This window comes from Sprattus sprattus (assembly GCF_963457725.1).
Source record: "Sprattus sprattus genome assembly, chromosome: 18".
NCBI classification, from domain to species: Eukaryota; Metazoa; Chordata; class Actinopteri; order Clupeiformes; family Clupeidae; genus Sprattus; species Sprattus sprattus.
This window is the reverse complement of record NC_137916.1, coordinates 24,224,131-24,252,054: the sequence shown is the minus strand read 5'-3', so window position 1 is coordinate 24,252,054 and position 27,924 is coordinate 24,224,131. Positions and strand designations below refer to the sequence as shown.

The 27,924-nt window shown below is 42.2% G+C and overlaps 2 protein-coding genes across 4 annotated transcripts; one reads left to right on the top strand and one right to left on the bottom strand.

Annotated features, from left to right (window-relative positions):
- Positions 1–413: 413 nt before the first annotated feature.
- nbr1b (NBR1 autophagy cargo receptor b) lies at positions 414–16,903 on the bottom strand. 2 transcript variants are annotated; one of them, XM_080855977.1, is made up of 21 exons: positions 16,799–16,903; positions 15,202–15,264; positions 15,074–15,092; positions 14,918–14,940; positions 14,458–14,718; positions 14,032–14,109; positions 13,396–13,592; positions 12,457–12,582; positions 10,518–10,721; positions 9,965–10,124; positions 9,536–9,805; positions 8,742–8,870; positions 8,318–8,393; positions 7,918–8,028; positions 7,339–7,500; positions 6,691–6,813; positions 4,632–5,112; positions 4,192–4,268; positions 3,940–4,015; positions 3,415–3,511; positions 414–2,753 (listed from the first exon to the last, which is right to left on the bottom strand). In XM_080855977.1, exons 1-21 carry the CDS (start codon positions 16,898–16,900, stop codon positions 2,580–2,582), a joined length of 3,009 nt encoding a protein of 1,002 aa, XP_080712103.1. In that variant the 5' UTR covers positions 16,901–16,903; the 3' UTR covers positions 414–2,579. The 2 variants fall into 2 exon arrangements, with proteins under 2 accessions (XP_080712103.1, XP_080712104.1); XM_080855978.1 differs by lacking the exon at positions 7,918–8,028.
- An 852-nt stretch (positions 16,904–17,755) lies between these two features.
- Positions 17,756–22,902, top strand: LOC308379300 (proteasome activator complex subunit 3-like). 2 transcript variants are annotated; one of them, XM_080856385.1, is made up of 11 exons: positions 17,756–17,878; positions 18,562–18,594; positions 18,735–18,797; positions 18,890–18,994; positions 19,604–19,655; positions 19,931–20,043; positions 20,169–20,237; positions 20,539–20,606; positions 20,760–20,814; positions 21,521–21,607; positions 21,953–22,902. In XM_080856385.1, exons 1-11 carry the CDS (start codon positions 17,837–17,839, stop codon positions 22,031–22,033), a joined length of 768 nt encoding a protein of 255 aa, XP_080712511.1. In that variant the 5' UTR covers positions 17,756–17,836; the 3' UTR covers positions 22,034–22,902. The 2 variants fall into 2 exon arrangements, with proteins under 2 accessions (XP_080712511.1, XP_080712510.1); XM_080856384.1 differs by having other exon boundaries at positions 19,601–19,655.
- The last annotated feature ends 5,022 nt before the right edge of the window (positions 22,903–27,924 follow it).

The following is a 27,924-nucleotide window of genomic DNA, read 5'->3' as shown; positions in this document are numbered from 1 at the left end:
TTATTGTGATGTTTATTAGTGATAGGTTTGCACATCACATCTGTATAACATATGAGTTTTTTTATGGACTATAACACAGTTAGAGCTTACACACACAGATTCCTCACACTCTTCACAATCACACATGTTCAGCACATGTTCTCTCTCTCTCTCTCACACACACACACACACACACACACACACACACACACACACACACACACACACACACACACACACACACACACACACACACACACACACACACACACACACACACCACTGCAGAGGCAATGGTCTCATAACCTTTGACCCAGATAGTGGCCAGTGGCCAACTCTGGCAGAGGTCTGACCATGAGTCGTCAATCTGGGGATGATGGACAAAAAAAAACTTAAAAACACACAGCCTCCCATTTCACCATCTGTAAGTAGCCAAACAAGGTAGCTGTAATGGTATCTGCTGAGACAGACTAAATATAACGTATCTTATCTTAAGAGGGGCATTCAACTCTATCTGACTCTAGCTTAAGGAACAGGCCTGTTTGGGTACACATATTGACACGGCACATGAATGCTGCTTTACTGCCTTTAAAACACGGCCCACAAAGCCAGAGATCTGTTCACTGCCTAAGCAGAGGAGGTTGCAATTAGCTTATCCACTACATTCATTAAGGTCCAGTCTATCCATAAGGTCCAGTTATTTCTAGCAACTGGCCCTACAAGAAGAGTCTTAGTATAATATGATGTAGTCTTTTTCAGCACACTCTGATTGGGAATGGCGGTTTTGCACAGACTGAGAGTGTGTGTGACTGGTGCAATTCAGCTAATCCTATCTCAGGTTAGAATGGCTCAAAGCAAAGTGGAGAAAGAGCCACACTGGACCTTACTTCTAATTAAGTGCTTCATTTTATAGCAATCAAAATACCAGTCTTACTGGACCTATAGCTTAATGTTATACTATTACAGTAAAATAAGACAAAAAAAGAAAGAAACCATAAGATAGATAATCCATTCCAACATATACATTTCAATGAGTACCAAAAGCCATTTACATTTCAGCTGGAATTGTATTTTTTTTCACCTGACTTGACTAAAGTTTGGTGACTGCTACCAATTCCAGTTAGTGACTGACAGCGTACGCTCTTCAACCAATTAATATTTTCCATCACCAGTCATTACGAACATCTTCCTATGCATAGTGCAAATGTATTCATACATTGGATGCTCTAAAATAAAATCATCATTTTAGTTACATGTTATTTTCAGCAATTGCTGAAACACATTTAAAAGTCAGTGTTCCCCCCTAAAGATTCCTTTCCAAAAGTATCTTTTGCATAACATAGGAAAAACAATAATTTAATACTCAAATATGCACAATCCTTTTAAGATTTGGAATGATACTTTAAATTTGGTTCAGGTAAAAGCAAACAAAAGCAGTTGATTTGGGATATCTAAATATAAATATATCCTCTGTTCCCATTCCCTTCAACTTTCCCCAACATATCACTGTGCAAACCTTCTTTTCAAGACTCTTTGCCCTGTAACCACGGGTCCCTCAATTAAAATACAAGTTACTGATTATCTCACATTACAGGGGTGCAAATAACCTCTTTCAGGGTGAATCTACAAACATACTCTTTCAGTACAATCTCAGTTAGAAGGGAACACCCACACCGTTTGTAGGCAATGACACTAAATCATACAAAAGCATGGGAATGTTTTCCTTGATAAGTGACCTTTCCTTGACCGTTTCTACGGCGATATGAGTGTGAACATTTTTATGAGGAAATGCAGGCTACTGTGTCATGGCATGAAGTTACTATGTTATTGATGAACATGATATATCCAGACATTAGGACACCATATGTCTTGTCTACATAACCTTTATATCTAATAGACCAATCAAAAACTGCAGCATATTATACCTATACTGATGATCATGCAAGCATTTGATAAAAAATGATTTTCAAACCCTGTCACTCTTCTCTGTTTGTCTTTAAATGCAGAACACTTGAAATTGAATCCAGTATTTCTTTACCCAGTGGACATAACTTAAAAATGCGGTAGAAGACATTTTGGAATACTAGTGTCCAACAGGAACAAAGCTGCTTTCATTATGGCTACAAGGTGAGGACCTACTAGGCATACCTGCTCTCAAACTGCCTGCCCATCGTTTTACAGGGAAGAATGGACATAGGTTTCATAGACACTTATATCTCATTATTACTACTGTAATGCTACTATCAATCAAAAAGTACTGCCTGCCAAGAGCACTGTATTATTTCTAATATATTTTGCTACCCACTTTTAGAAAACCAATTTACTTGCCTATGATGGGATTATAAATACTTACTACCTACTTAAGATATGGCTGCCTGTCAAAAAAAAAGAGCCTCTAGACAAGACCGCCTGTATTCTCAACCAGCGAAGTCATTTTGTGTCCTCATATTGGAATGTCTCATTAATTCACAGTCAGAGCATTACCTGTAGCACTGAGACAAGGAGATCAAAATTGTTTGTGTGAGAGAAATCAGAAGATGAAGAATTTTGAAGTGGTGGAATGACAGAGAAAGATCGAGAGACTGAGAGATCCGTTCGCCTCAGTATCTGGCGGAAAACCAGTCGTTGTCGGTCATCTGCACCAGCTCGTTGACGACGTCCAAAAGATTGCCGTTATGTTTCTGCAGCAGCCGCTGGTTCAGCGGCCGGTCCCCGAAGCCCATCTCCACCAGGACGGCCATCATGGCATCCTGCGTCGCCGTGTCCTCTGGAGGCTAAAGGAAGTGGCAAAAACATATGCGTTGGTGAATGCTGCTGAGGAGGGATCTGCAGATGCAGCATGACTTCTATATATCTTAGGTTATTGAGGTGAAGGAGTAGCAACCGAAACATTTCTTAATATTTGTATTCAAAATAAACTTGCATGCTAGGACAACTCTCAAATCTCAGTAGAACAAATCCCTTCGTCCGGGGACTCTGCTCCATCATAAATGGTGTATCCTCTTTCCTGACCTTCTGCCCTCAATGTGTTGAACTGCTGAGTCCCCACTTTTCCACACATTACATAAATAACATCCTCCTGCTGTGAATGTAATCGTAGTATCCAACCTCATACCAATTACACTACCCACACTCTACGTGCACAAGCATTACGTTTCTTGGATTCCTTCAAGAACAGGTTTTTCTGGTAACTCCTTAGAAGAGAGTGGTTCTCATTTCACAGGACTGTACTTAAAGCAATCTATATGGTTCCTGGTTCCTTCTGTGGAAAGTGGAAGATGTAGGGTGGGTGGAGGAGTGGGGTAGGGTTGGGGAGGATGGAGGTTGGGTGGAGTGGTGGGGTAGGGGTTGGGAGGACGGAGGGTGGGTGTAGGGGTGGGGTAGGGGTGGGGAGGATGGAGGGTGGGTGGAGGAGTGGGGTAGGGGGGTACTGACCGGGTCTTGGCCATGCTGCCCAGTGAAGAGAGCCTTATAGGCAGACGCTGCCACCGAGAGGGCACCCTTCACCAGCCCACCTGTAATGCCCTGAGAACTGTGAGAGAAGGATAACAACAGAGAGAAATGAGAGAGGGACATGAGAGAGAGAGAAATGAGAGAGGGACAAGAGAGAGAGAGAAATGAGAGATTGACAAGAGAGGAAGAGAAATGAGAGATTGACATGAGAGAGAGAGAGAAATGAAGTGACAAGAGAGAGAGAGAGAGAAATGGAGTGACATGAGAGAGAGAAATGAGAGAGGGACAAGAGAGAGAGAGAAATGGAGTGACAATTGACAGGAGAGAGATAGAAATGGAGTGACATCAAGGCATTGAGGAGACGAGGTGAATATCTGAGCTGAATTTTGCACTGAAGGAGTTACAGAAAGACTGATCCTATTGGAGACATAACATAGTATTGAAAGGCTGAAAATCTCTTTTCCAGCTCTTCAGGTGAGCTGCATTCAAGAGGTGTCCATGTTCTACCTGAGGTCCTGTGTCTCCGAGTCTCTGGTCTTGGGGGTGGAAGGGCTACCTGGCTGAGTTTGGACCACATCAGAAACTACAACACAGAACGTTTTTAGTTTGTGACTGAAAGAAAGCAACTGTGTCTGTGTGTATGTGTGTGTGTGTGTGTGTGTGTGTGTGTGCGTGTGTGTTTTGCTCCTGACTCAGAGGAGCAAGATAGAGCAGTGTGTGCACGTGTATGTGGTTGTGTTTTTAGGGATCTACTCTTACCAGTTTCTTGGTCTTCTGACTGGTGGAGTTCATTCACATCCAGACCCTGCGTCTCACGCTGGTCCTGATTCTCTGAGCTACAACCATAAGTAAACACCACGCAACTTCATCATTATTACTACAAGTATCAACTTCAATCCCCAAAACAGGGTACACTACAGGATATCAATTCAGTTGTGAAAATGTGAAACAAACACGAATGTACACATTCAAATGAACACATTTTCCCCTGTTCCTTGCTCTACACATCTCCTCACTCTCTTTCTCTGACCAGACTCAGGTAACAGGGAAAACATCCATGTTGAGTAAAGGTCTGTGATGTTTAGTAAACTTGTCAACGGTATGGCAGCTAATTGAACAAAATGTGTTGTATAATTGATAGAAAATGTCATATAAATGACTGACTGTGTAAGTTGTATGGGGCTGTGCTCAGCTCTTACCTGGCAGAGATAGAGGGCTGAGGGGCCGTCACCACTACTGGGGTGAGTGGAACCGCATCCAGAGTCTGGGAGGTGCACAGCATATCGTTAGCATTGGCGGCGACATTAGCGCTGATGCTAGTCCCAAGGCATGCTGCGGCCTCTTCCGCCTCGCTGTGCTCCCCTTCCGGAGTGACTCGGCCGGCGTCCCCTAGGCTCTCCAGGCTGTCTCCGGGCTGGGATAACGCCGAGCTGTACATGGACTCCCCTAGTGGCCGACTGGTGTCAAAGCAGTCGGGCAGGATGATGATGTAGTCCTCTGACGACGCTGAAGACGTCCGTGATCGTGACTCCTTGCCCTCTTCTGTGTCTCTGAGCTCCTTCCCCCCTTCTATTTCTTCCTCTTCTTTACTCTTCCTCTTGTCAACCTCCCTCTCCTCCCTCTGTTCCTCGTGGCCAGGGACGACTGAGATGCTCTGGATGTCTGACTCCTGACCGTCAGCTGATTGTGAGCAAACAGTAAGAGTGAAACTCATCAATCAAACCACAGACCAAATGCAACTCTGAATAGCCTTGACCAGTTGGTGGCAATTCACTGTGAAGCAGTATGTTACAAAAAAAACTAAATGTAATTGGATTGACCCGACACATGCATAAATACTAAAGCAATAGAGCTATTGGTCTGTGTCATCTCACAGCCAACCGCCTCCTGATGAAATTATAATTAAAAAAGGTTATTTATCAAGCACAGCAGGAGGCCTGAATCGCTTTACATAGTCGCTAGTGCAATGGACTGTTATAGGTTGTTATAGCATTTAAGGTAGGGGGGTGTGGTGTGTGTGTATGTGTGTTAGGGCTGGGCGATATGGGAAAAAGTTATATTTCGATTTTTCCCCCCCAAAATTTTCGATTTCGATTTTATATCACGATATGAACAAAATCACCCCAAAATTTTTTGAAAAACGTACATGCAATTTCCCGCATTCTGGTGCATTTTACCATGTTTTTCTCTGAGATGTAAATCATGTTATCAGCATATCAAATTCACAATTGATATAAGTTTGGTAGCCTGATAATTATGTTGGCTACATTCAAACTGACCACCTCATTAAAGTATGACTGTTCAGGTCAGAAATGGCCAAATGTGTATTGAAACCCATAGTCTTTAAGGATGGAAGCTGCCAGAAGTAAACGGTTAACGTAGGGGAAATAGTTTTCATACATGGCAAAGCTTGACAGCATGCTCAGCACACCAATGTTCATTTTATTTGTGGCATTGACATCATCTTTCGTGTGTGAGTCAAAGAGAGGTATACTAGTGAGTGACACATTAAAAAAAAAAAAATCTTCTTTGGTGAGTGTGTGTTTAGTCGCTGCTGTCGTTAGAAAAACTGCCATTAGCTAGCTAACGTTAACGCCAGATTTAGCTCACGGTTGTTATGGCAATAACAATACGATTATAGCCAGATAATGTCCATTGGGTGGTCCTTAATTGTCCACTACAGGTAAAACTTGGGCAACTCTGACTTACTTTCCTCTTCTTCGAAAAAAAAATCCGTATGTCCATTTCTGTGGTCTGCTTCTAGCGCAACGCTCCGATCAAATCAGAGAATGAATGAACATTAATGACAGTTGAATCTGCGTGCGTGATGAGGCTGCGTAGTACACCAGGAAAACGCGGAGTGGATTTATATTGCTGTGGGTATTCCCCACTGATAAAGTGGAACGGATTTAATTGTGAAGCAATGGAAAGAATAATGGACTAGTAGACCAGCAGTCACGCACGCACTATTTTGACTGCAAAAGTGGGGGGGTCGAAACGACTTGTTTTGAAAAGTGAGGGGGTCTTGTCCCCCCCAAATTACATTGTCGCGACGCCCATGGCTACGTGCGGCGCTGTATTCGCGGGTCTGTGAAAACATTGATTTTTTTTTTTTTTTTTTGAAGGCGCCGTCTAATCGAACGTCTCATTTAAAACCGTAGAAAAAAATTACATCGCGATTAAAATCGAAATCGAAAAATCGCCCAGCCCTAATGTGTGTGTGTGTCTAGTGTTTGTGTGTGTGTGTTTGTTATTCACCTGCTTTGGGCTGCACTGTTTGCAATGGGAGAGGAGCGGGAGTCACGATCACCACAGCTGCTGGAACTTTCTGCACTCTCCTCTCACCAAGGGAGGCCGAGCCCTGCACTGCCGGACGGACTACTAAGAGGGGCCACAGAGAACCAGGAAAACCAGGTAAGCGTGAGAACAGTTCAAGCATTTCAAATGCCATCCCACAGTGCTCCAAAGAGAGGAAATAATCTGTTGTGCCACTACAATGCACCTACAGAGCCTACAGACATAAGTCTCACGATAAACATCCTTCCCAACTAAGACACAAAACTGCTCTTTACCTACTCTTCTGCACTGACTATAAAAGGGTGTCTTTAGCTTCCTTCACATTACTTCACGATAGCAATAGTCATATGGATATAAAAGTTATTTTGAAGGTATTAATGATTATGTAGTTGAGACTGGCTACCAGGGAGTATCTTCCAGGTAACACTACTATGAGGCACGTGGTGAAAGCAGTGCTCCAGACCTCCACGGCCGACAGTAACTAGCAAACAAAGAGGGGTTGACAGGGAGTCCCCTGTGGTGTGCGTACGTTTGCTGGGGACCCTGGGGCATAACTAGCAAGCAAACAGAGAGGCGTTGACAGGGTGGTTGACCCTGTGGTGTGCGTACGTTTGCTGGGGACGCTGGAGCAGAGGCGGCTGCGGTCCGGGGCCTCCTCCAGCGTGAGAGAGCGGATGACCGTCTCACAGACGAATTGCGGCCCGCTGATGTCCTCCTCCTCACCCTCCTCCTGAGCAGGGACGAGGTTCAGCTCCGGTGCCTGGGCCACGTCTGGGGACGGAGAGAAATGCGACGGGTTACTGAGCTGCGTCTGCGTCTGCGTCTGCTCTGCGTCTGCTCTGCGTCTGCGTCTGCGTCTGCGTCTGCGTCTGAGTCTGCGTCTGCGTCTGCGTCTGAATCTGCGTCTGCGTCTGCGTCTGAATCTGCGTCTCCACAGTACTTCATGCATTTCACCATGAAGAACTCTGGCACATTTGAGTGTTACAGGTAGGAGTTCATAGTCAAATTCTTCCACACATGAAATGATTCTACTACAATGTAAATGCGATCATTACATTTATAAAAAATTCCATAATCCAAACTGCTCTCGCTGTCACTGTCAGTGCTGTGGTACCCCCAGACAAACTGTACCAGTTCATCAGCACCTCGCCACTTGGCATCCGACCCTAACTGTTTTAATGCCTTTACCCAGAATGCTTTTCACTCCTTGGGCCTCTGCCTCTTCCTGGATGAGAGCCAGGGAGGGTTTCTCTTGTAGGGGGCCCTCATGGGGCAGGGGTGACATACAGGGGGTCATATCTGCATAGGAGATATATATATATATATATATTGAGTACATTAAGATGAGCTGTAGTGAGTTTGCCGTCATATATCAGGTCAACGTTGATGATTGTGTATGGGGGGGCATTGTCTGCACAGGAGATATATATTCAGTACATTAAGATGAGCTGTAGTGAGTTTGCCGTCATATATCAGGTAAACGTTGATGATTGTGTGTGTGTGGGGGGGCTATTATAAAAAAAAAAAAATCATTGATATACAAATAAGCTGTGGGACCTGACAAGCTTGAGATGTTTGTCAGCCGTACCTGCTGGAGTGTTGTTGGGCACACTCTCCAGTTCCTGGACTATGTTTATATCCAGAAGTTCAAAAGACAGTAGGTCCTAGATGAAAAACAGAGAATTAAAAAACAAGTGAAGAAGCATATCAATGTCATATCTATGTTATTGATCCAATATGCTATCGATAAATATGAGGTAACTGAACCACAGATCATTATATGACAATGTGTGACAAACAACTGCAATATTTAATGCAGCCGCATGCAGTCTGACATTACATTAAAGACCTAGGCAGAGCACAGGCCAGGACATGACCCTGTGGGGGGGGGGGGGGGGGACTCTACCGTAGCACAGGCAAGGTCAGGACCCAGTGGGGGTGGGAGTGGGGGGGGACTCTACAGGAGCACAGGCAAGGTCAGGACCCTGTGGGGGGACGGGGGGGGTCTCTACCTGAGCTGTGAGCAGGTCCACGGAGGGGATGTAGAACTCCCGGTCTGAGTCCTGCTCCACAGACATGAGCACCCTGGGGCCAGAGCAGCCTTTGCCTCCCTTGTCTGGAGAGCGGGCCGCTTTATCCTGCTGTAGAGGACACAGAGGTGCACACAGCATGCAATTTAACAATGGAACATTTTAAACGATGTGGGTATAATTATGTTAGGACGCTGAGGGTACTACCTTCGACATGTTATTAAACATTATTACACCACACTGCAAACTGAAGGGCCAAACTAACAATCATCCCCAGGTATGGATTTGAATGGTCTGTCAGAAGCTTTGACTTCAGGAATTCAATGCTAAATCCATACACACACAATTAGGTGAGAGACACCACAAATCCCATCCCTCCAAATATTGGATCGATATCACATGGCTTCATTTACATCTCATACAACATATACAGCCCCAACTATCTTGTATGGAAACTCCATCCCCAACCCCTACTGGACCAAAGTAAGATACCTGTGATGAACAGGCCTTACTGGGTAAGGTACTTATCCCAGTAAGGCCTGTTTATCAAAGGTATCTTATTTGGATTTGGATTTGTGGTGTCTCTCACTTGATTGTGTGTGTATGGATTTAGCATAGAATGCCTGAAGGCAAAGCTCCTGACAGACCATTCAAATCCATTCCTGGGGATGAATGTTAGTTTGGCCCTTCAGTTTGCAGTGTGGTGTAATAATTGTCGAAGGTGATCCAAAATGATCCCTGGTTGCTGTGGAATGAGAGCATGGTGTTCCACTCACCAGTGGGGTGACGCAGGGGGACACGAGCAGGCCGTCCACGGACACGGCGGTGGGGGCGAGGGGGTCCACCACGATGCTGCACCACACGCGGGGGCCGAACTGCTCGCTGGCGTGTGCCAGGCGCCAGTGAGACGTGTAGGAGCCCTCCAGCGCGGGAGTGCACAGCGCCACGCTCACCACGCCCACCTGACCTGGGTGCAGCGCCGGGACGGGCACCTCACGCCAGCGGTCCCCCGAACCCACCGCCAGGTTCCCCCACATGAACTTCAACTGGGGGAGAGACAGGAAGAGAGAGAGAGAGAGAGCGAGAGGGGAAAAAAAAGATAGTTTATGTGTTTATTTGTGTATGTTTGTGTGCGTGTGTGGGTGTGTGTGTGTGTGCATTTGTGTGTACACGAGTCTGTGTGTGCGCGTGAGTTGCTTTGCTACCTTGGTATCAGTGTTCCAGCACACCCTCCCAGTGTTCTTCATCTTCCAGTACTTGATGAATTTGGTGCCCGGGCGCAAACGCGTTCCGTCTGGCAAGTTCTCGTCCAGAAATAAAGCCGTCATGGCGGGTACTGCCAGAGGACATGGGCGCTTCGGCCGCCTGTATCCCCAGAAACACATAGGAAAGGGCTTTAACAGAACAGCAGTAATCACCCCTCGTGTCTCCTTAAAATCATAGGGAAAATGCTACATGATTAAAATAATAAATATCATAAAAGCAGTGATTTATACTGACGGTGAAGAGTGCAGGCTATAGGCTATATGCCCTCCATACAAATTCTCTTGACTCCTTTAGATTTAGATTTAGAATGGAACTGTAATAATTCTAATTGAGTTCAATTGATTATTTTCACTCAAAGATGCATTGTTTATACTTGCCATATACTGTAAAAAGGTTCATTTTGTGCATATATTGAGTACAACTGCACCACTCAACTCAATAAGGATAGAAACGGTATATGAAAAACTAATTTAACACAGTGTCAGGTCTCACTCGGGGCTGTTGACTTGGGTGGCCCTGGGCTGAAGCAGGACGGGGGAGGAGCTTCCGTCGCCCGCTGCGCTCCATTGGATGCCCCGCCTCTCCATCCTCAGCTGCTTCCTGATCTCCTTCACCTCCGCCTTCAGCTGCCGCTTCTCCGCCTTCAGGCGCTGCTTCTCCGCCTTGCGGAAACTCCGGTCCCCCCGGCGGTAGAACCTACACGGAGCACAGAGTGACACGGTGGTGTGTGTGAGGAAGGTTTAGGGTGTCGCACACGGCTTGGATCAGTACTTCTATGAAACAGAAGCAGGTTGATTCTTTCAAAAGTCAATAAAGGGCTGCTACTACTGATAGTTTGAGCCAACATCCAACATCTCATCCAAACTGTTATATTCCCCAGATGTGCAGAAGTATTGATTAGGGCAGGCATCGCAAGAATTTCTGTAAGCTTTGACGAGTACTTCAGTCCTGAGGAATGTTGAGGCTGGAGCTAGGTTTTTTTTTTTTTTTTCTCTCATAAAGTTGGTGGTATGAACTCAAATTTAAGGTAAGCACTAATGTTCTCACATTCTGATTGATCCTGACTGTAGAAGCACAGCACCAGTGCCCAAGATAATTGCCTTGGAGTTCACGGGGTAAACAACCCACTGGATTTTTACCAGTTGTATTTTACACCTTCTGAATCAAGTGCATGTGTTCCTACAGCTGAGACACATCTAAACCATAGAAGGTAAAGATAATATACAGGACATACTGTACATAGAAGATCACCGACTCAACGTCACTATCATTGTTGCCCTTTTTAAAAATATGAAATTGCCATCCTCCCCGACTAACTAGTTAAGAAGTTAAGAAGAATGACAAAATCTTATCAGCCGAATGACAGAGGACTAGGTGGTACAGCATTAAAGAGGCCAATATGATGTGTTATCCTGATGCAGCATCCCTTATTTATGACAGTGAGTACCTAAGAGGATTCACGTCCTGCTTGCCTACTGCGCCAGTGGCGGATCTAGGTTTGGGTGACGTGGGCGGCTGCCCAGGGTGGCATCTTGCCAGGGGGCGGCACAGGCCGCCTGCACACAAAACATTTGGATTGGTGACATTTGCGCGATTGGTTTTCTACGCTCATTTGCACGTCATGTCAGTGATATGTCACTGCGTGGGTCAAGTAACCTTGCCGGAGTGGCCTTTCTGACTATAGTGAGCTGAGCAGGGTACTTTCTGGGAAGAACTCCCACACCATCAGATGACCATCAGAAGACCATCAGATGAAAACAGATACCATTACTAACCAAATGAGTAACAACCAAATGAATACCAGTGAAATTGGAGAGTAAAGACTAATGGCAAACTAGTAGTATACACAAGTAGCGTACAAGTAGCATACAAGTAGCATACAATAGCACACTAATAGCATACAAGTAGCACACTAGTAGCACACTAATAGCACAGTTATAGCATACTATATGTAGCATACTAAAACGTCACCATCCATTGGCATGGATCCATCACCTAGGCACTGTGTAGTGGTGTACAATGGTACACAATTTCTCAATTTCAGATTCTAAATGATCTTTTTCTTACAGCAGCCACCTCCTACACAACAGAGCCAACTGAAACAAACTGGACCCTGATCTGGAAAACTGCTTCTTTAGTCTCATGCTGTATCTAGAATTTATATCCAGATATGTATACTATACAGTGTGTATACGATATATATATATATATATATATATATATATATATATATATATATATATATATATATATATATATATATATATACACACACACACACACACTGTATATGTATACACACTGTATAGTATACATATCTGGATATAAATTCTATATATATATAGCCCAGATCAGGGTCCAGTTTTTTTATTTTTGTGTATATATAGTATATATATGAAGACTTTTTGAAGAACCAGAAGCTAGTCAGTACCTGCTGTGGTCCGGGGCAGGGGATCCGTGTTCTGGGATGGAGAGGGGGGTTCTGGCCCTGACGAGGCTGTGGCTGGGGTCGTGAGAGAAACTGCATGGCTCACACAGGGTACAGGAGGTACACACACTAGGGACAGAGAGACAGCACAGCTTCCCAGTGTCTGTCAGACACAAATTCCATAAACAAAACAAAAACAAGACGCCCTTTCTGATAAACTGAGAGTTAGCATATTCTGTGGAAGTGAGAGAGTTTCTTTTTCTTGACAAAAAAGATATTACTTTCAGTTTTGTCCTGTTTAAGCAACAATTAACCAGGCAAATAATATGAAAGGCAACAATAATATGGCAAAATAAAGTCGTTTTTGCTTAAATGGCATCTCTGTTAATAATGCCAATAGATATGCTTTCAAAGGCGTCATGTGTCACACCACACCATCTATTTTATCTGCCTCCATTTGGCTTTTTAATCACTTAGTTTAATGACTCCTTGTCATCCTCAAAAAATACATCCCCCTTTGTTCTTTTTTTTTGTCATTTGTCATGTCTTTGCAATGGTCCTTTTAATTACTACTGTCACTGTGTTCAGATTTCACAACACACAGGCCTTCTCTCTGTACACATTAATTAACATACTTTTAATTCAGAGCTCATTTCAATGCAAGGAAGTTATAAACAGTATTTTAGTGTAGCATTCTTTTTACAGAGACCTTTACACATATAAGTATTCTGTGTGATTTAACCAGCTGTGGATTATTACATTTCAATACAGAGCAATGCAAATAATTGGGTCAATATTTGAACAACTCTAACTTCGCCATACTTTGATATATATTTGGTATGTTTAGTACAAAATGAATGGATAAAAACTATCAAGCACACAACCCTGACCACATTTTATGGCGGTCTATCCCCAGTCAATCTAGCCCCAGTCTGCTCTCACCTGCACTGGTATCCCCCCCCAGGGGTCTGCCCGCGGCAGCTGCTGCAGGCAGGGGCTGAGCTGGGCGCGCCGGGCAGGGTGGAGGAGGTGACCTCCGGGACCTGGGCCTCTGCGCCCACTGGCTTGTGGATGCAGCACTGGCCAGAGAACTCGCGGCAGATCTTCTCCACCGCCTCCCTCACCACCTGGTCCTTGAACTGGGAGAGAGGCATAGGGACGGGTGAATTGGTGGTGAATTGGTGATGAATTGGTGATGAATTGGTGATTGGTTCTTTGACTATCAATATATTGACTGTGTTCATGCTGATCCATCTTGTTTTCGAAATGCACAACACAACGAAGTTACAACGGTGCCAATGATCTAAGGATAATAGATCCACTGTTACATACAGAACAAACGAGGCAGCCATTAACACACCGAGCTAAAATCAGCTGCACACTCTCTCCTATTCTCACACTGGTATGAGAATTCTCCGGGGTTGAATTCTTTGTGTATGGAAAACACAAAATTGAACAGTTTGTCTGATGGTTTGCCCGAGGTTATCATGAGTTTAAACGCCAGGACTAAAAAAATGCATGGGGCCCATTCTGCCTCTGACATTTTGTAGTTGTGATGGTCTCTCTAGGATTTCTCACCTTCTCCATGTAAGAAGTAAACCACGCCGGCGGAGTCTTATCTTCCTCTTTGGTGCCCTTCAGCTCCTTCATGATCACCTATGAAACATCAAACGGTGAACTACAACAAACAAAACATCAGCCAGCTCCACTGATCCATTAAAACAATGCATCAATTTCATTCATTCACTGATCATGTTTTACTGTACATTCGTTAATTTCGAATACTTCTTCTTTCGACACTCTAACTTAAACTTCATTTTAACAATGTTGATTCAATTCAATTGAAATGATTTTATAAAGCGCTTAAACAATTAAATGTATGTCACTAATGCATTTATACTACCACAATTATTTCCCCTATGACCAGTCATAGAGGAATATTTAAAGTTTCAGTATCCCAAGAAGAGCATTAGATGACGGAAATACGCATAATCCGAGTCTTACCATGCTTTGCTCAGGTATGGCAGCTTGGACTTTGCGGCTGACCACCTGAGCCAGAACTGGGCAGTGCTGGGTAGACTGAGCCAGAGCTGGGCAGTGCAGGGTAGACTGGGCCAGAGCTGGGCAGTGCTGGGGAGGGCGGAAGCCCTTCTTCGGTTCCGTGGCGCTGCTGGGCTTGGAGGAGCCAAGAGCTGGGGCCCTGGCGCCCGGGCCCCTGGTCTCATACACGTTCATCTGCAGTCGGTTGCCCTGCCGAGCTGCACTCTGCAGAAAGGAAATGTTGACGGAAGAGATTAGGTGTAATTTACAGGGAGGGTTGTTACCTGGGATACAGTTCTGACACGTACTTCGACATGGAAATGTAATATGTAAGTGAGTCACCTTTAATACACGTAACGTACATGTTATACATGTAGTTAAATAATAATAATAATAATAATAATAATAAAATGCAGTCAGTCACCTTTAGAGCTTCCTCGTACTCCACTGAAAACAGACAGTAAAGTGAAAAGATGTATTAATCAATTATAGGTTATTTACTACATATAAAATACATAAATTCATTAATATTGTAAGCTTATGAAGTCTGATTTTGCATATAAATTGCAAGAACACTCACATTGACTGTTTATGGAGACCTGGGAAACAAACAGAGGATTAGTTTGTATTGTAATATAAAAACGCTTACAACTAATTGACAGTAGTAATAGCACGGACAGTAGTAACGACTTTAAATGCAAATCTCACCTCTTCGTTTTCGTCATCATAGTACGTCACCTGCAGATTGCACAAGCCAAAGGACCTTTTCACCTGTTCGCCAGAAAAACTGCATAATTAATCTGCATGATCGTAACATCGAGAAAAAGTAATAATATCTTCTCTGATCTAATCCAATCTCAGATTTTGAAGTTCATTTTGATTTATTACCACTGACTGGTTTCCCTTAAGTGTTTTTATGTTTTGATGAATGTTTATTGAATAACTATACACAATTCTATAGCCCAGATTTGGTGAACACCTAGTATCCTAACAAAAATTAGATTTGACTAAAAACAGTACCATTCACCGTTCCCAGTACATACAGCAAAACCTTGAAACCTGTTTTACATTTAAAAAACATTGTATACTTTTAACAATAAATTAATCATAAGATTAGAAATATCCAAAAACAGAAATTCTGGGTGTTTAATATTGCTGCGCTCATTCTTGTTAATTTTCTTTTTGAATTTAGTGGTTAGTAACCTCCATGCAAAGTACAATCAGCACTTGGCTGAAAGTGAGCAGCCATTTCTGTGGCAGAGAGACAGTAAATCAATGGATGTGGCCTCAATCAGAATGAACTCAGTGACTCAGAGACTGACGCAGTGTCTGAACCTGCCAGGGAATTAGGAAGCGTAAGATGATGCAGAGTATTAACACTGACTTCATCACTGGCACGATTTCCCTTTGGGTAAAATTGAGTTGATTGAGTCCCAATTAGGCTAAATGTTGGCTATGACCCGATGATAAAGTATAGGTCTACTTACATTTCTTATGAGCAACTGGTAGACCATACATATTTTTACAGCGTCATGAAGAGGGAGACGGATACACCTCTGTACTGTGATACACCTGTTGTGTAATTTTCATGACACTATCATGAAGCATGGGTGCTGGTTACGTTTATACTTCACTGGACTACTATCTGTAGATACAAAATACCATGAGCTGGTTGACTGAATGGAAGTGCATAGTACCACCCAAGCTTTGACCCATCCACACAAAAGTATCCTACATCTGTTTGATGTAAATGTTCAAATGGATGGGATGGATGCCATGGGAACAAAACATATTGGATGGTAGCATGCAAGGTCTTCCACACTAGAATCTACATTGGGCTAACAGAGATCAACCTGGGGTCTGTTCATCTGAAGTCATTTTTACAGATAGCGTAGACTACACGGAGAACGAGAACATCAGAACACGCGAGACAACATGGATTACAATATTCGTAGCAATTGATCCGTGGCCTGTTTTTCGCGATCAAGAGTGTTACGAGCATTAATTTCACCCAATCATAACATCTCAGTAGAAACGTAGAGGTGACATGGAAAACCTGATGATGTTGCAGGTGCGATTCTCTGTCGACTGAGAGTATGTAAAATGGATGTCACAAAACAAACAGACGTTGGCGTTGTGGAATTATGAAACAGTCTGTTTTAAAACGGAACAACAGTTCCTAAAGGGTAGTCTTTCATATTAGCCAAAAAAACAACCATAGGCATGTCATTGGATTATCTTAAAATATAGGCCGCGTGAATGCCAAGGTGAAGGTTTGTTACCACCACCATGTATTTCGGCTTACCATGGCCTCCATTGACTCCCAGCTCTTCGTTTCCGAGCCGGACAGAAGGAAATTCTTCGCATTTCCTCTGAAATTCACCTTCAAGTTGATGTAGAAGTCCATGGCTTCGGGTTACTAGATGTCACAGCATAGCATGGATAATTAAAATAGTGTCGCTAATACGTTATTTTGGAATATGGTGTCGTTTTGGTCCTTGAGACAGATTACACAGATCGCCTTCTGTGTTTACATCGACTGTATAAACACACCCATAACGTCATGTGACCGAAACATAGACTGACGTAATACACTGTGCGATTTAACCACACTGTATAAACCACAGTCAGAACTTGCAACAGCTGACAGTACATAGCACTTACGTGAGGATGACTATATCGTAGAGACATATATTGATTTCTAAATAGAGCACAAAACAGGACACAAATCAGAAAATCCCTCCATCTGTCTGTTTAGAAAGCTAGGTATATTGTGCCAACCCGTGACAGCCATATCGAGTGATCCAGAGACGAGTGACATTCAGGCATTCGACTTGTGTTTTGTTTTAATGGGTCGCATGGGCTGTCACCGTAGGTTTTATAAAAATGTAGCTGTATGTAAATGTATTAATATTGCATGCAACATGCAACGTCAAATAAATACAATAATTAGGGTTAAAGTTGTGTTTTTTAGCAGACGCTCTTGTCCATAGCGCCTTACAACATTAGAAACAATTAGGCTACACAGAAAAACAACATAAGAATTCAGCGAAAATCGGACAAAATAACGAAAAACATGCGAAACACTGGGTTTAAAACTGAGACATTATGAGAACTTGTAGGATATTCCTAGACCAAATATGTATTTATACAGTGAATATAAATTACATCTAAATTAACACTAGATGAATCAATTGATGTGTTGATCCACGTGCTACATACGTCGCAGATTATCTACGTCATTTCTTTGCCAAGTGGGTCTTTTGGATCAGCAAAGAAAACCACGCATTCACCCTACTGTTGAGAGGTTGAAGTGATCTGCCTGTCCCTTCGCATTCTAATAATGAATTCACTTCTTAAAGTAGACAAGGCACTCAAAGTCAAGGTAGGACTTTTTAGTTTTTAATAGTTAAAATCTTGAAAACACAGACTTCACCTTTATGTACCGTTAGCTAGCTATTAAACTAGCACTCTAAGACAGTACGAGGTTGCTAATTAGGCAAAGCTCGCTAGCAAGCTAGCATGAATATACCATGCTGTCGAGAATGGTTTCTGATATTGAATCACTTTTGATATGAACATCATGTGTTGAATATACATAGCTATACTATGACTAGAAGAAAACTACTTTATACAGATCGAGGTGACTACTAGTGTCCAATGGATGGTTGAATTACTGATCCTATCTCACCCTTGAACAGGCGTTCTGAAAGTTAGCTAGCTAACGTTAGCTATATAACTAATACAAATCTAAATTGTTTGCTAGTTGACTAAGTTATTCGTAGTCATGCCATGGGTGAAACTTTCCAAGAGCTGTGCGCTAAAGAGGTGTCAATCTTACACTGAAGGCATATTGTCACATAATTAGGTACCAAGGGGGATTGTGGCCTATCTTGTTATGGTGATCAATGCTACAGATTGAACTTGAATTTGCGCCGAGTTAGTAGCTAGTTTAAGAACCTACTGGCGGTGTTTCGCCTGCTTTCATTTGTATGAAAATAGTTAAATGTCAGCTGGATGCTGAAATGGAAATTGGCTGTCCTAAGACTGCTCTTGTTCCATTCTCAGGTGGATTCGTTCCGAGAGCAGATAACGGCAGAGGTGAGCATGTTGACTATCAGTGCGATGTTTTTGACATCGCTTGGTTCCCTATTGAGGCTCTCAGTATTTTTGTTATTGTATGTTAAAGGAAATAATACCCGGGAACATCATTATGTAATTTGTTTGGTTCTATTTGTTAGGCTGAAAATCTGGTCGCAAGCTTTTTCCCCAAGAAGCTGCTGGAACTTGACAGCTTCTTGAAGGTATAGTGAATCCTATTATGTGCAGGGGAAACGCATTGGTCTGGTTTTGTGTACTACCTGTTTGTGTGAACTTGAATGCTTTTTTTTTGCAGGAACCTATATTAAATGTTCAGGACCTGAAGGAAATTCAGTCTGAGATCACCTTGATTGTGCCTGACCCTGTTACTTTCACCAACAGTCATGATGGTATGGATGTGGTGAGTACTGAGTCTTTTAAAGTCCTCACACACAGGGCTACTCTCTGACTGTCCATAGAAAACCTTTCATGCTATTGATAGTCTCCACCCCTGCACTTGACTGAAACATTTTCAGGGCCTGCAGCCCATAGAGTTTAGAAACAGCACAAAAACACACTGTGTCTTGGCTACACCATTCCAGTTAAACAGTTTATTTGACATAAGAATTTAAATGCGTTTAAAATATTACTTAAAAAAAATGGTTCAGCCTGATTTGTGTAGCCTATGCCATCGAAATTGTGTGTGTAAGCTACCCACTGTTCTACTCTGTTCTCTATAGAAAGCTGAGCTGAAGCATTTCTTTAGCAGGATGCATTTGAAAGAGCTTTACATTCAAGGAGCTAACTTTTCTGCTCATATGATTTTAATATTTATCGCACATGTTTGGTTTGTTGATGGAGTTGAATTAATCTTGCCTGAAATGTGTTGAAAGCAACCAACATTTTTCAGTAGGACAGAATAATTGCTTGTCTGCTCGTGGCTTGCAAAATTTAAAAATTGTTCACCCCTGAAGAACTTAAACTTAAAATGAAACGTGTATCATGACTTTTTTTTTTTTTTCTTCAGCAGAATGCCAAAAAGAGAAAACACGAGGATGGAATTGGAGATGACAATATGCAAGGTAGAACTGAATATGGACTACCAAATGCTTAAATACATGTGCACACAATCTAAGGTGCTATGGATGCCATCTTCACAAAGCTCCACATACCTGCAAGTTCAAGTTCTTTAAAGCCATGATTTACTCTTTTGTGTACCTCACAAAAATCTGCCAGTACTATTAATAATGCAGTGGTCATGATTTTGAGTGTGTAGTGCATTCCGATGGTGTGTGTGTAGTCTGTTGACAGTGCAGACGCAGAGGGGCATATCTTGATTTTCTCTTTGCTTTGGCAGGATCCAAAGCCCTGGCGATGCCAGGAGGCATGCTGAAATGTAATGGCCAGTTGGTTGACCTGATAGAGCGAGTGAAGCCAGAGATTCGCACCCTCATTGAGAAGTGCAACACGGTACGTCTCTACATTTATACAAGCTGTTTTTACATTTTCTTCCACACACTTTGCAACTTTTTCCAATGAGTCCAAGTTCCTGGGAGTTCATTTGTTTGGTGCATTGTCTCGTTTTCTTTCCTCAGGTCAAAATGTGGGTTCAGTTGCTTATCCCCAGAATAGAAGATGGCAACAACTTTGGTGTGTCTATTCAGGTAAAATTGTTAGTATGTTAGTAGTTAGTCATGAATGGACAATGTCAACACTGGAATAATGTAACCATCATTAATCAGAAAAAGGATATGCTATAAATGCTGCCGACTTCATGTATTTTAATATATGACCACTAGAGGGCATTGTGGTACCATACTGACCACGACACAGCCCTGTTACTATTCATGGATGAACCATGACAGTAGTGATCAATGAAAACAATCATAGTGTTGAATTGTTTTGGTTGACATTCAAAATAAATATAAAGTGGTAATGTGCCATGTACACATATTTTTGCTGCAGGAGGAGACCGTGGCTGAATTGAGGACCGTAGAGGGAGAAGCTGCATCTTATCTGGATCAGATCTCCAGGTACAGCAGCAATGCTTTTTAAAGTAGATCTATTGCTCACTTTTGAGTTAATCTAATAAAACCTGCACACCCAATGCAACAGTCAGATCCATCATATTCCAGCATATATTACTATATTATCATATATATATTTTATTGTTTTGTTATTGACAGATACTACATAACCAGAGCAAAACTGGTCTCCAAAATTGCCAAATACCCACATGTGGTAAGTGTGCAGTCTGTAAACGCCTATATTTCCCCCCCTGTCAGATGTATCTGTACAATCCAATACATTCCTCTCATTAACCATGCATAATCTTATAGGATAGGACTGTTGCTGAATAGTTTTTTTTTTTTTAGCATGATGACACCTGCTGACAGGTATTGAACAGAACTCTTCAGACGTTGAGGGTCCTTAATGATGGAGAGATTGAGAGGATATTTTAAAGTTTTGAGAGAATTACAAATGTGTTTGCGTAACAGAATTATCCTATCTCTTATAGTTGCTCTCGCATAATGATACTACAAAATCAGTGCTCTTTTCAGATCTTACCAGCTGACATTATTAACTACATGATTGGCTAAAAACCTGTCTGAGCTTTAACAGCTGTTAGCAGTATACGTCACAGAATTTGATGTAGTGCAATCAGATGTGCAAAGTCTTAGGAAAGACTATGTATCAAAGCATACAAACCCTGGATTTACTTCTGTCAGACTGAACATTGAACAAAACAGTGTATACCAATTTAGATTAGCTGCTCGGTCAGATTTATCGTTAAGTTCGCTAAGTATCGTGAAGTTAGGTTTAGGTGACCCTTCGCATTGGTGACATTAAGTTTCGGTGTTTCTTGATGACCTCCCACTCCCATTTTGTACTGGATAGCAGCTACTACACTTTCCTTCCTGATTTTCAAACCTCTCTTTGCGTATAGGAGGACTATCGCCGCACCGTGTCTGAAATTGATGAGAAGGAGTATATCAGTCTCAAGATAATTGTGTCCGAACTACGAAATCAATACGTGAGTAGCCCCCATCCTTTGGCACAGATATCAGACATCCATGCCCGTGAATGTAATTTGATGTCCAGATGTCCAAGTCTGCTGGTCTGCTTGACTCCAGGAGAATACTGCCTTGTTTGCACTTGTTTGTCTTTATCATACATGTTGCTATGTTTGCAGAAATCCATGTCCCAAATGTGACCACCATATTATTTTAAGGGGAAAGTTGCGTAGCAGGGATGGCACACATTTTAGTTATCATGTTTGTCTCCACGGATGTATTGCAGGTGCCTTGCATTTTTTAAATCTTAAACAGCACCTTTCAATTAGAATCATAGCATTGACTGTTTTCCCCCCCTATGACAGGTGACTCTGCATGACATGATCCTGAAGAACATCGAGAAGATCAAGAGGCCGAGAAGCAGCAACAACGAGGCCCTCTACTGACCTTTGACCTCTGTCACAGCGGTCCCAGTCAGTGGGGAGATTCCTCTTTGGGGGTCTCGGTTCTGTGGATGAACACAGGATGTTCTGTGGACCTGTGATGCAAACCTAGAGCCAGATACCATTATGGCTCCATGGCTGCTTGAAAACCAAACCTTGGAACACACACACACACACACACACACACACACACACTCTCGCTCTCGCTCTTACCCTGTTTCCTCATTATATGTAGATGTAACTCATGAACTGAATGGAAGGTCAACCTTTAACTGCTGGATCTATTGGATCAAGCTGGCTTGAACTGGACTTTAAGTTGCACCCCCTCTTGTACAAGAGGACGCATACAAATTATTTTTTTCTTCATCGAAAATGTGATCATGTATGCTCTGTGTCGTTACTTAAGTGAACCTGGCCAAGTTTTATTTAATGTTTTTTGTTACTTTTTATTTTTACCGTTTTCTTTTTATTTGTATGCCTGTGCTCATGTAGTACGTAATTGTACAGTTTGAGTGCCGGTATGTGTGTGTCTTTGGGTGTATGTTTTTGTTTTGTGCATGTGTGTGAGAAATTGACCATGTACTTTTTGATCCACTCATCTTGTAAAAAAAAAAGGTTGTAGAATGCTGGTAATTGATGAACTGTGTGTAGGATGCTGCACATGCAGTGGTGACGTCTCGAATCAGTAATGACAACAAACAAACAGAAAAAAAAACCCGTTATGTATGTTTCTCTGAACAGGCCCAATGTCATTTTCACTCTATGAGGAAAAAATGAATGTTATTCAGTCATCCCATTTAGAGGGATCTGTTTGGTCTTGTTTTAAGATTTAAGAATTATTTTACATAATAAAATTATTTTATGAGGAAGTTTCCCATAGTGTTTGTGAAGCGAAAGATCGATGAGAGACCGTACCTTTTGACCTAGGCCACTATTATGTGGAATCCCTGCTCAATGACTAGTTAACCCTTCCAATTCTGGTGTACTTTCTATGATGATGGCGGCAGAGCCTTTACCCCTTAATAACTATACTAGTGATAATACAACAAGCTACAAGAAGCTGTTAGGGTAGTATAGGTAAATGGACCCTTCATGGCTTTCAGAGCCTCACAGGTATATTTCTGAGACACCTGTTATCCCTTTTTATTTTATTTCAGATATAACATATGACTCCATCCCTTCCTCATCTCAACCTTGTTCTATTTTCCTGACTGTAATCCCGTATTGACTGAGCCTCAGAATGGAAAGAAATAGACCACTTCATCATACAGATATACTTCCAGTGTTGTCTTGCTACCATTTGATGAATACATACTTTCTGTTGACAAGCTTATCTGTTTCGGTGTAACTGACACCACATGAACATACATTTGGTACAACAACATGGTGGTCTTTTCTTCTGCATGTGGAGCGAACCCCTAAAATCCCTCCTGCTGCTGCTTAACATGCCTTTACATCCCATTCATTCCTTTTGGACTTCTTTTGAAGAAGTTACTAGCACTCGCAACCCCCAGGCACTACCATCCCCTTTAACTCTCCTAGCTCCAGGCACCCTCTCCATTTTATGTTGAGAGACACCGTTCTTAACTACGTAACTATATAACCTTCTTACCCTTTCATCTGGGTCGTACATCTTTCCTGCGACGAGCCCTTAAAACACATTGTTTTAACAAAACTGTTTTAATTCTTTACCCACAATTTATTTCAGCGGTTTCTTAAACGGTACCAACATCAAGCATTCAGTTCTTTGTCTGTCCCATTCTGGAGTTGATTTCTTCAGTTCGTTTTTAAAATGCATTGTCTGGTTCACTAGTCTGGTTGTGATTTTTCAAAAAGGATATATCAGTGTTGTTCTGTTTCCGTGTGTCTCTCCAGGGGCATTAAGGTCGATGGTTTTGAACTTGTCATCTCATCCTCAGCAGGAAGCTGGACAGGGGTAGGAGTCACGCTATAGTGTCCATGGTCCTTTGAGTCTCGTGATTCTCAGCAGGATATTTCTATTTGCTCGTCTTGGGCTTTGGTCAGTTTCCGAGTCTCCTGGACTCTTCATTTGTTGTCACATAATCACACAATCACCTCCATCTTAACATCAGGAGCTGGGTGGACCAAGGAGCTGGTGGTGGACTACAGGCGGAGCAAGAAGAGGCCCCCAACTGTAAAAGTAGGCCTACACTGAGACATTTTACAAAAAGAGAAATGGCTGATTCTCCAGTCATTCTAATTCATATGGTGTGTTCCATTTTGATGATTGTGTTTTCAATTTTGCACGTCAGTGTGCAGTAAATGCTTGGTAGTGTGCAGGAAATGCTTGGTCGTGTGTACTCAATGAATGTATGTGTGTGTCTTTTGAAAATATGGCTTTGTGTACTAAATGTCATAATGTCACTAATCTCGGAGTTAGGTTTGACTCTCACCTAAACTTTAATGATCGTATAAAACACCTGTGCAAAACCTCTTTTTATCATCTAAGAAACATCTCCAAACTCAGCCCCACTTTAACCCTATCAGATGCAGAGAAGCTTGTCCACGCCTTTATCTCCTCAAGACTGGACTATTTGAATTCACACTGCCAGGATTCTGATGAAGGTCCGGAAATATGAGCACATAATACCAATATTACACTCCACTGGCTCCCTGTATGCACTCTGAGATTCTTTGGAATGAAAAGTGCGTTAAAAATAAGATTAATTATTATTACTATTATTAAATGGAAACACAAGTTCCATTTTGTGAACAGTTAAGAGATTTGATGGCAAAGAGTCATCTTGCAAAGGGAGTGTCAGAAAGCCGCTATTGCCGTAAACGTGTGTTAACAATTGTGAAAAACTGTTAAATGAAGGCTCCTCTAAGCCTGTTCATTGTTTGTTGGATAACACTGTACCCTATACACACCTGCTTATTATGCATTCGACTTCACTCATCCACAAAGAGTGAGGTCTGGGTTAGCCAGGGGTTCACTGGCTAGCTAGATCTGGTCTTAACTTCGCAAACGTGATGGATTTGGCTGCACATTTGTGTGGTGTGCCTTCTCCATCAATTGGTATCCTATCCGATGTGACATGTCGGTAAAATCATACAACTTTCTCTCTTCAGTTATACTCAAAATATGTTCATGTTTCCAGGTGTCAGCTGTATATTTCTCACATAGAAATGTACAGATAGCATATCTCTTTCTACCTTTCGAGCATTTTAACACAGAAATATACCACAGATATTTCATGTAACATCTAGTCTTTTAGTGTCTATACAGCTTAATACATTTGGGGATTTTGGCCGTGTGTCTCGAGTTTGATGTTGCTCATTGGCTCTCCATTTGTCTCTCAGGATCTCGTTGCCTGGGTAACTGCAGGCTTCCTGCACATTCCACATGCAGAGGATATTCCCAACACAGTGAGCGTTTTGACAAGGACCTGTCCACTCACCCGACGGGGTGTTCTTCGAGCCAGGGTCCGAGAACAGCTGTGAGTACAACAAGATGGCCTGCCTGAAGGATGACAACATGTGCACACCCACATGAGGGTGTGATAACATTTGAGTAAAGTTGAATGAGAGTTCTTTTTTTTAATTTTTTTATCTGGACTAACCATATCAGAAACATGAGTCAACTGTGCATCTGAAATGCTCTGAACTGTATGAAATGCTCTGAACTGTATGAGATTGTATAGAGGTTTCATTTTGAAGGACCTAAGTCAATTATTAACATGTGCCTGGCCAGCAATGCTCTGAGTGATAATGTGAAGTTTGTATGCATATGGTATTGTTTTAGTCTGATACTTATTTTAAAGAATAAAAAAATTGCCTTTATGTATTTTATGTAAAGATATGATAGCCTTAGGACCATAGAAGGTTATCTTTTTGGTTTATTTTTACCGTTTCCCACACTTGATAAACACTAATGATGTTAATGGATACATTATTACTGTTGAATGGTTTAGATATGGTTTTAAATAAAGCACAGACCTTTGTGACCTTATTAAACAAAGCTGAGTCAAAACTCTTCCAGACAGCCCTTTTTTGTAGTTGGAGGTACCTGAGGACAAAGAAGACTACAGATAACAGGCATCTGGATGTGAAAATCTTTTTAACGTTTTCAGTCATAGAAAAGATTCCAAATGATATATGCACCTGTAAGAAAAAAAATAACGTGGTTGGTGCAAGAATGAGTCTTTATTCCTATAAAAAGCCCATAAACAAATGTTTATGCTGCTACCAAGGTCATTACTGTACTTACTGAACTAAGCTTGTGACGGTAATAAACAGTGGTTCAGGTTTTGTTGATATGATAATTAAGCTCTGGTTTTGTTGCAGTGTATGAACTCTTGGCTGATAGTTTCACTGGCCTACCTCGTCCCCATCGGCTGTCTCTCACACACCGGTTTGCTTCCTCCAGCTGACACGTCAAGGACAGGCGGACCTTTAATTATGACATGATAATACCATTTGGTAGATACGGAAGTCGCGTTTGGATCATGACTGATAAAAACGCACATTTTGGCACAGAATCCTTTCCAATATCGTCTTAAGTGTTTTTCTTTTAGTCTTACGTTTAAAATGTTGTTCATTTTACTTTTGTACAGTATAAAATTGTTAGTTTTAGCTTGTCTATCGTTTTTCCAATTTTTATTTTTTTATAAGTATGTTTATTGAGCATCGATGATACAAAATGAGGGCATAAAAGAGATACTATACAATGCTCACATTTTCCCCAATTTTACAATTTACAGTACCCCCCACCCCCACCACACACCCACCCACACCTCATACCCCTGTAGAGGTCCCACACCTGCCTGTCTCTAGGGTAAGGGTTTTGTACTGAATAAATCCTACATTTTTTGCCTACATTTTTGGTCTGCAATTGGGTCTCTTTTTCCTGTGGAACCTAACAGAACGATCAGACCAAGATGGACCCAGTAGATCCAAACCGGGTGAAGGCTGTCCTGGAGCAACAAGGCATTGTCCTGGGGCGGCACCAGACCCAGCTGGAGGCCGTCGCTTCAAGCTTCAGAGAAGCTCAGATCCAGCCACTTCAACTCTCTGAGTCGTCTGTGGCTGCTCCAAGCACCTCGTCTTCACTGCCAGCTCATGAACCCAGACTGCCTCCTCCTGAGAAGTCTCTATGGTTATGTGAAGGGAAAAGAGAAGGAAAGAGAAAAAAAGAGAGGAAAAAGGGAAAGAAAGAAAGAAAAATTACAATAAAACAGAGTAAACTAAAGAAAAACTAACATTTTGGGAATGTAAGTTTTAGTGGTGCGTCAGCAGAACTCCGATATCTGACTCCTCAGGTGTTATATCTAATGAGTCTATAATGAACAACAAGGGGTTCCATATTTTGTCAATTTCCTCAAAGAGCCCTTCAGGGGAAACCTTAATCTCTCCAAATGTACTGTAGGTTGTGTAGAACTTCCTCAACCCATCGAGTTTAGGATGGGGGCAAGTTGTGCTTCCAGTTCAGCAAAATTAAGCGCCTAGCCAACAGAGTGCAAAAGGCCATAGAATATCGTGCCTCAGAGGTTAAGACGTTGGTGTGTGGGATACCAAAGAGGGCAGAGAGGGGATGAGGGTCAGCCACAAAATGGTAAGCAGTTTGAAGGGTATCAAATATTTTGGACCAGAAGTCTGCTTTGGACATCACCAAAACATGTGTATGAGATCTGCAGGGGACTGGTTGCATCTATTACAAGTGTCAGCTACATTGGGATAGAATCGTTTTTTCTAATTTTGTGCTATATATAAGCTAATTGTAAATAAAAGTGACTTGACTTGTCTTAAAATACTCTGACTTTATCAGTGTGGGTAAACTTCATGGGTTATCACCTGTGTCAGACCACAGGCACACTGCGGTAAAATAAATGTAGAGAGCAGCGGCGCCGGAATGATTTCAGTGGTGGGGGGGC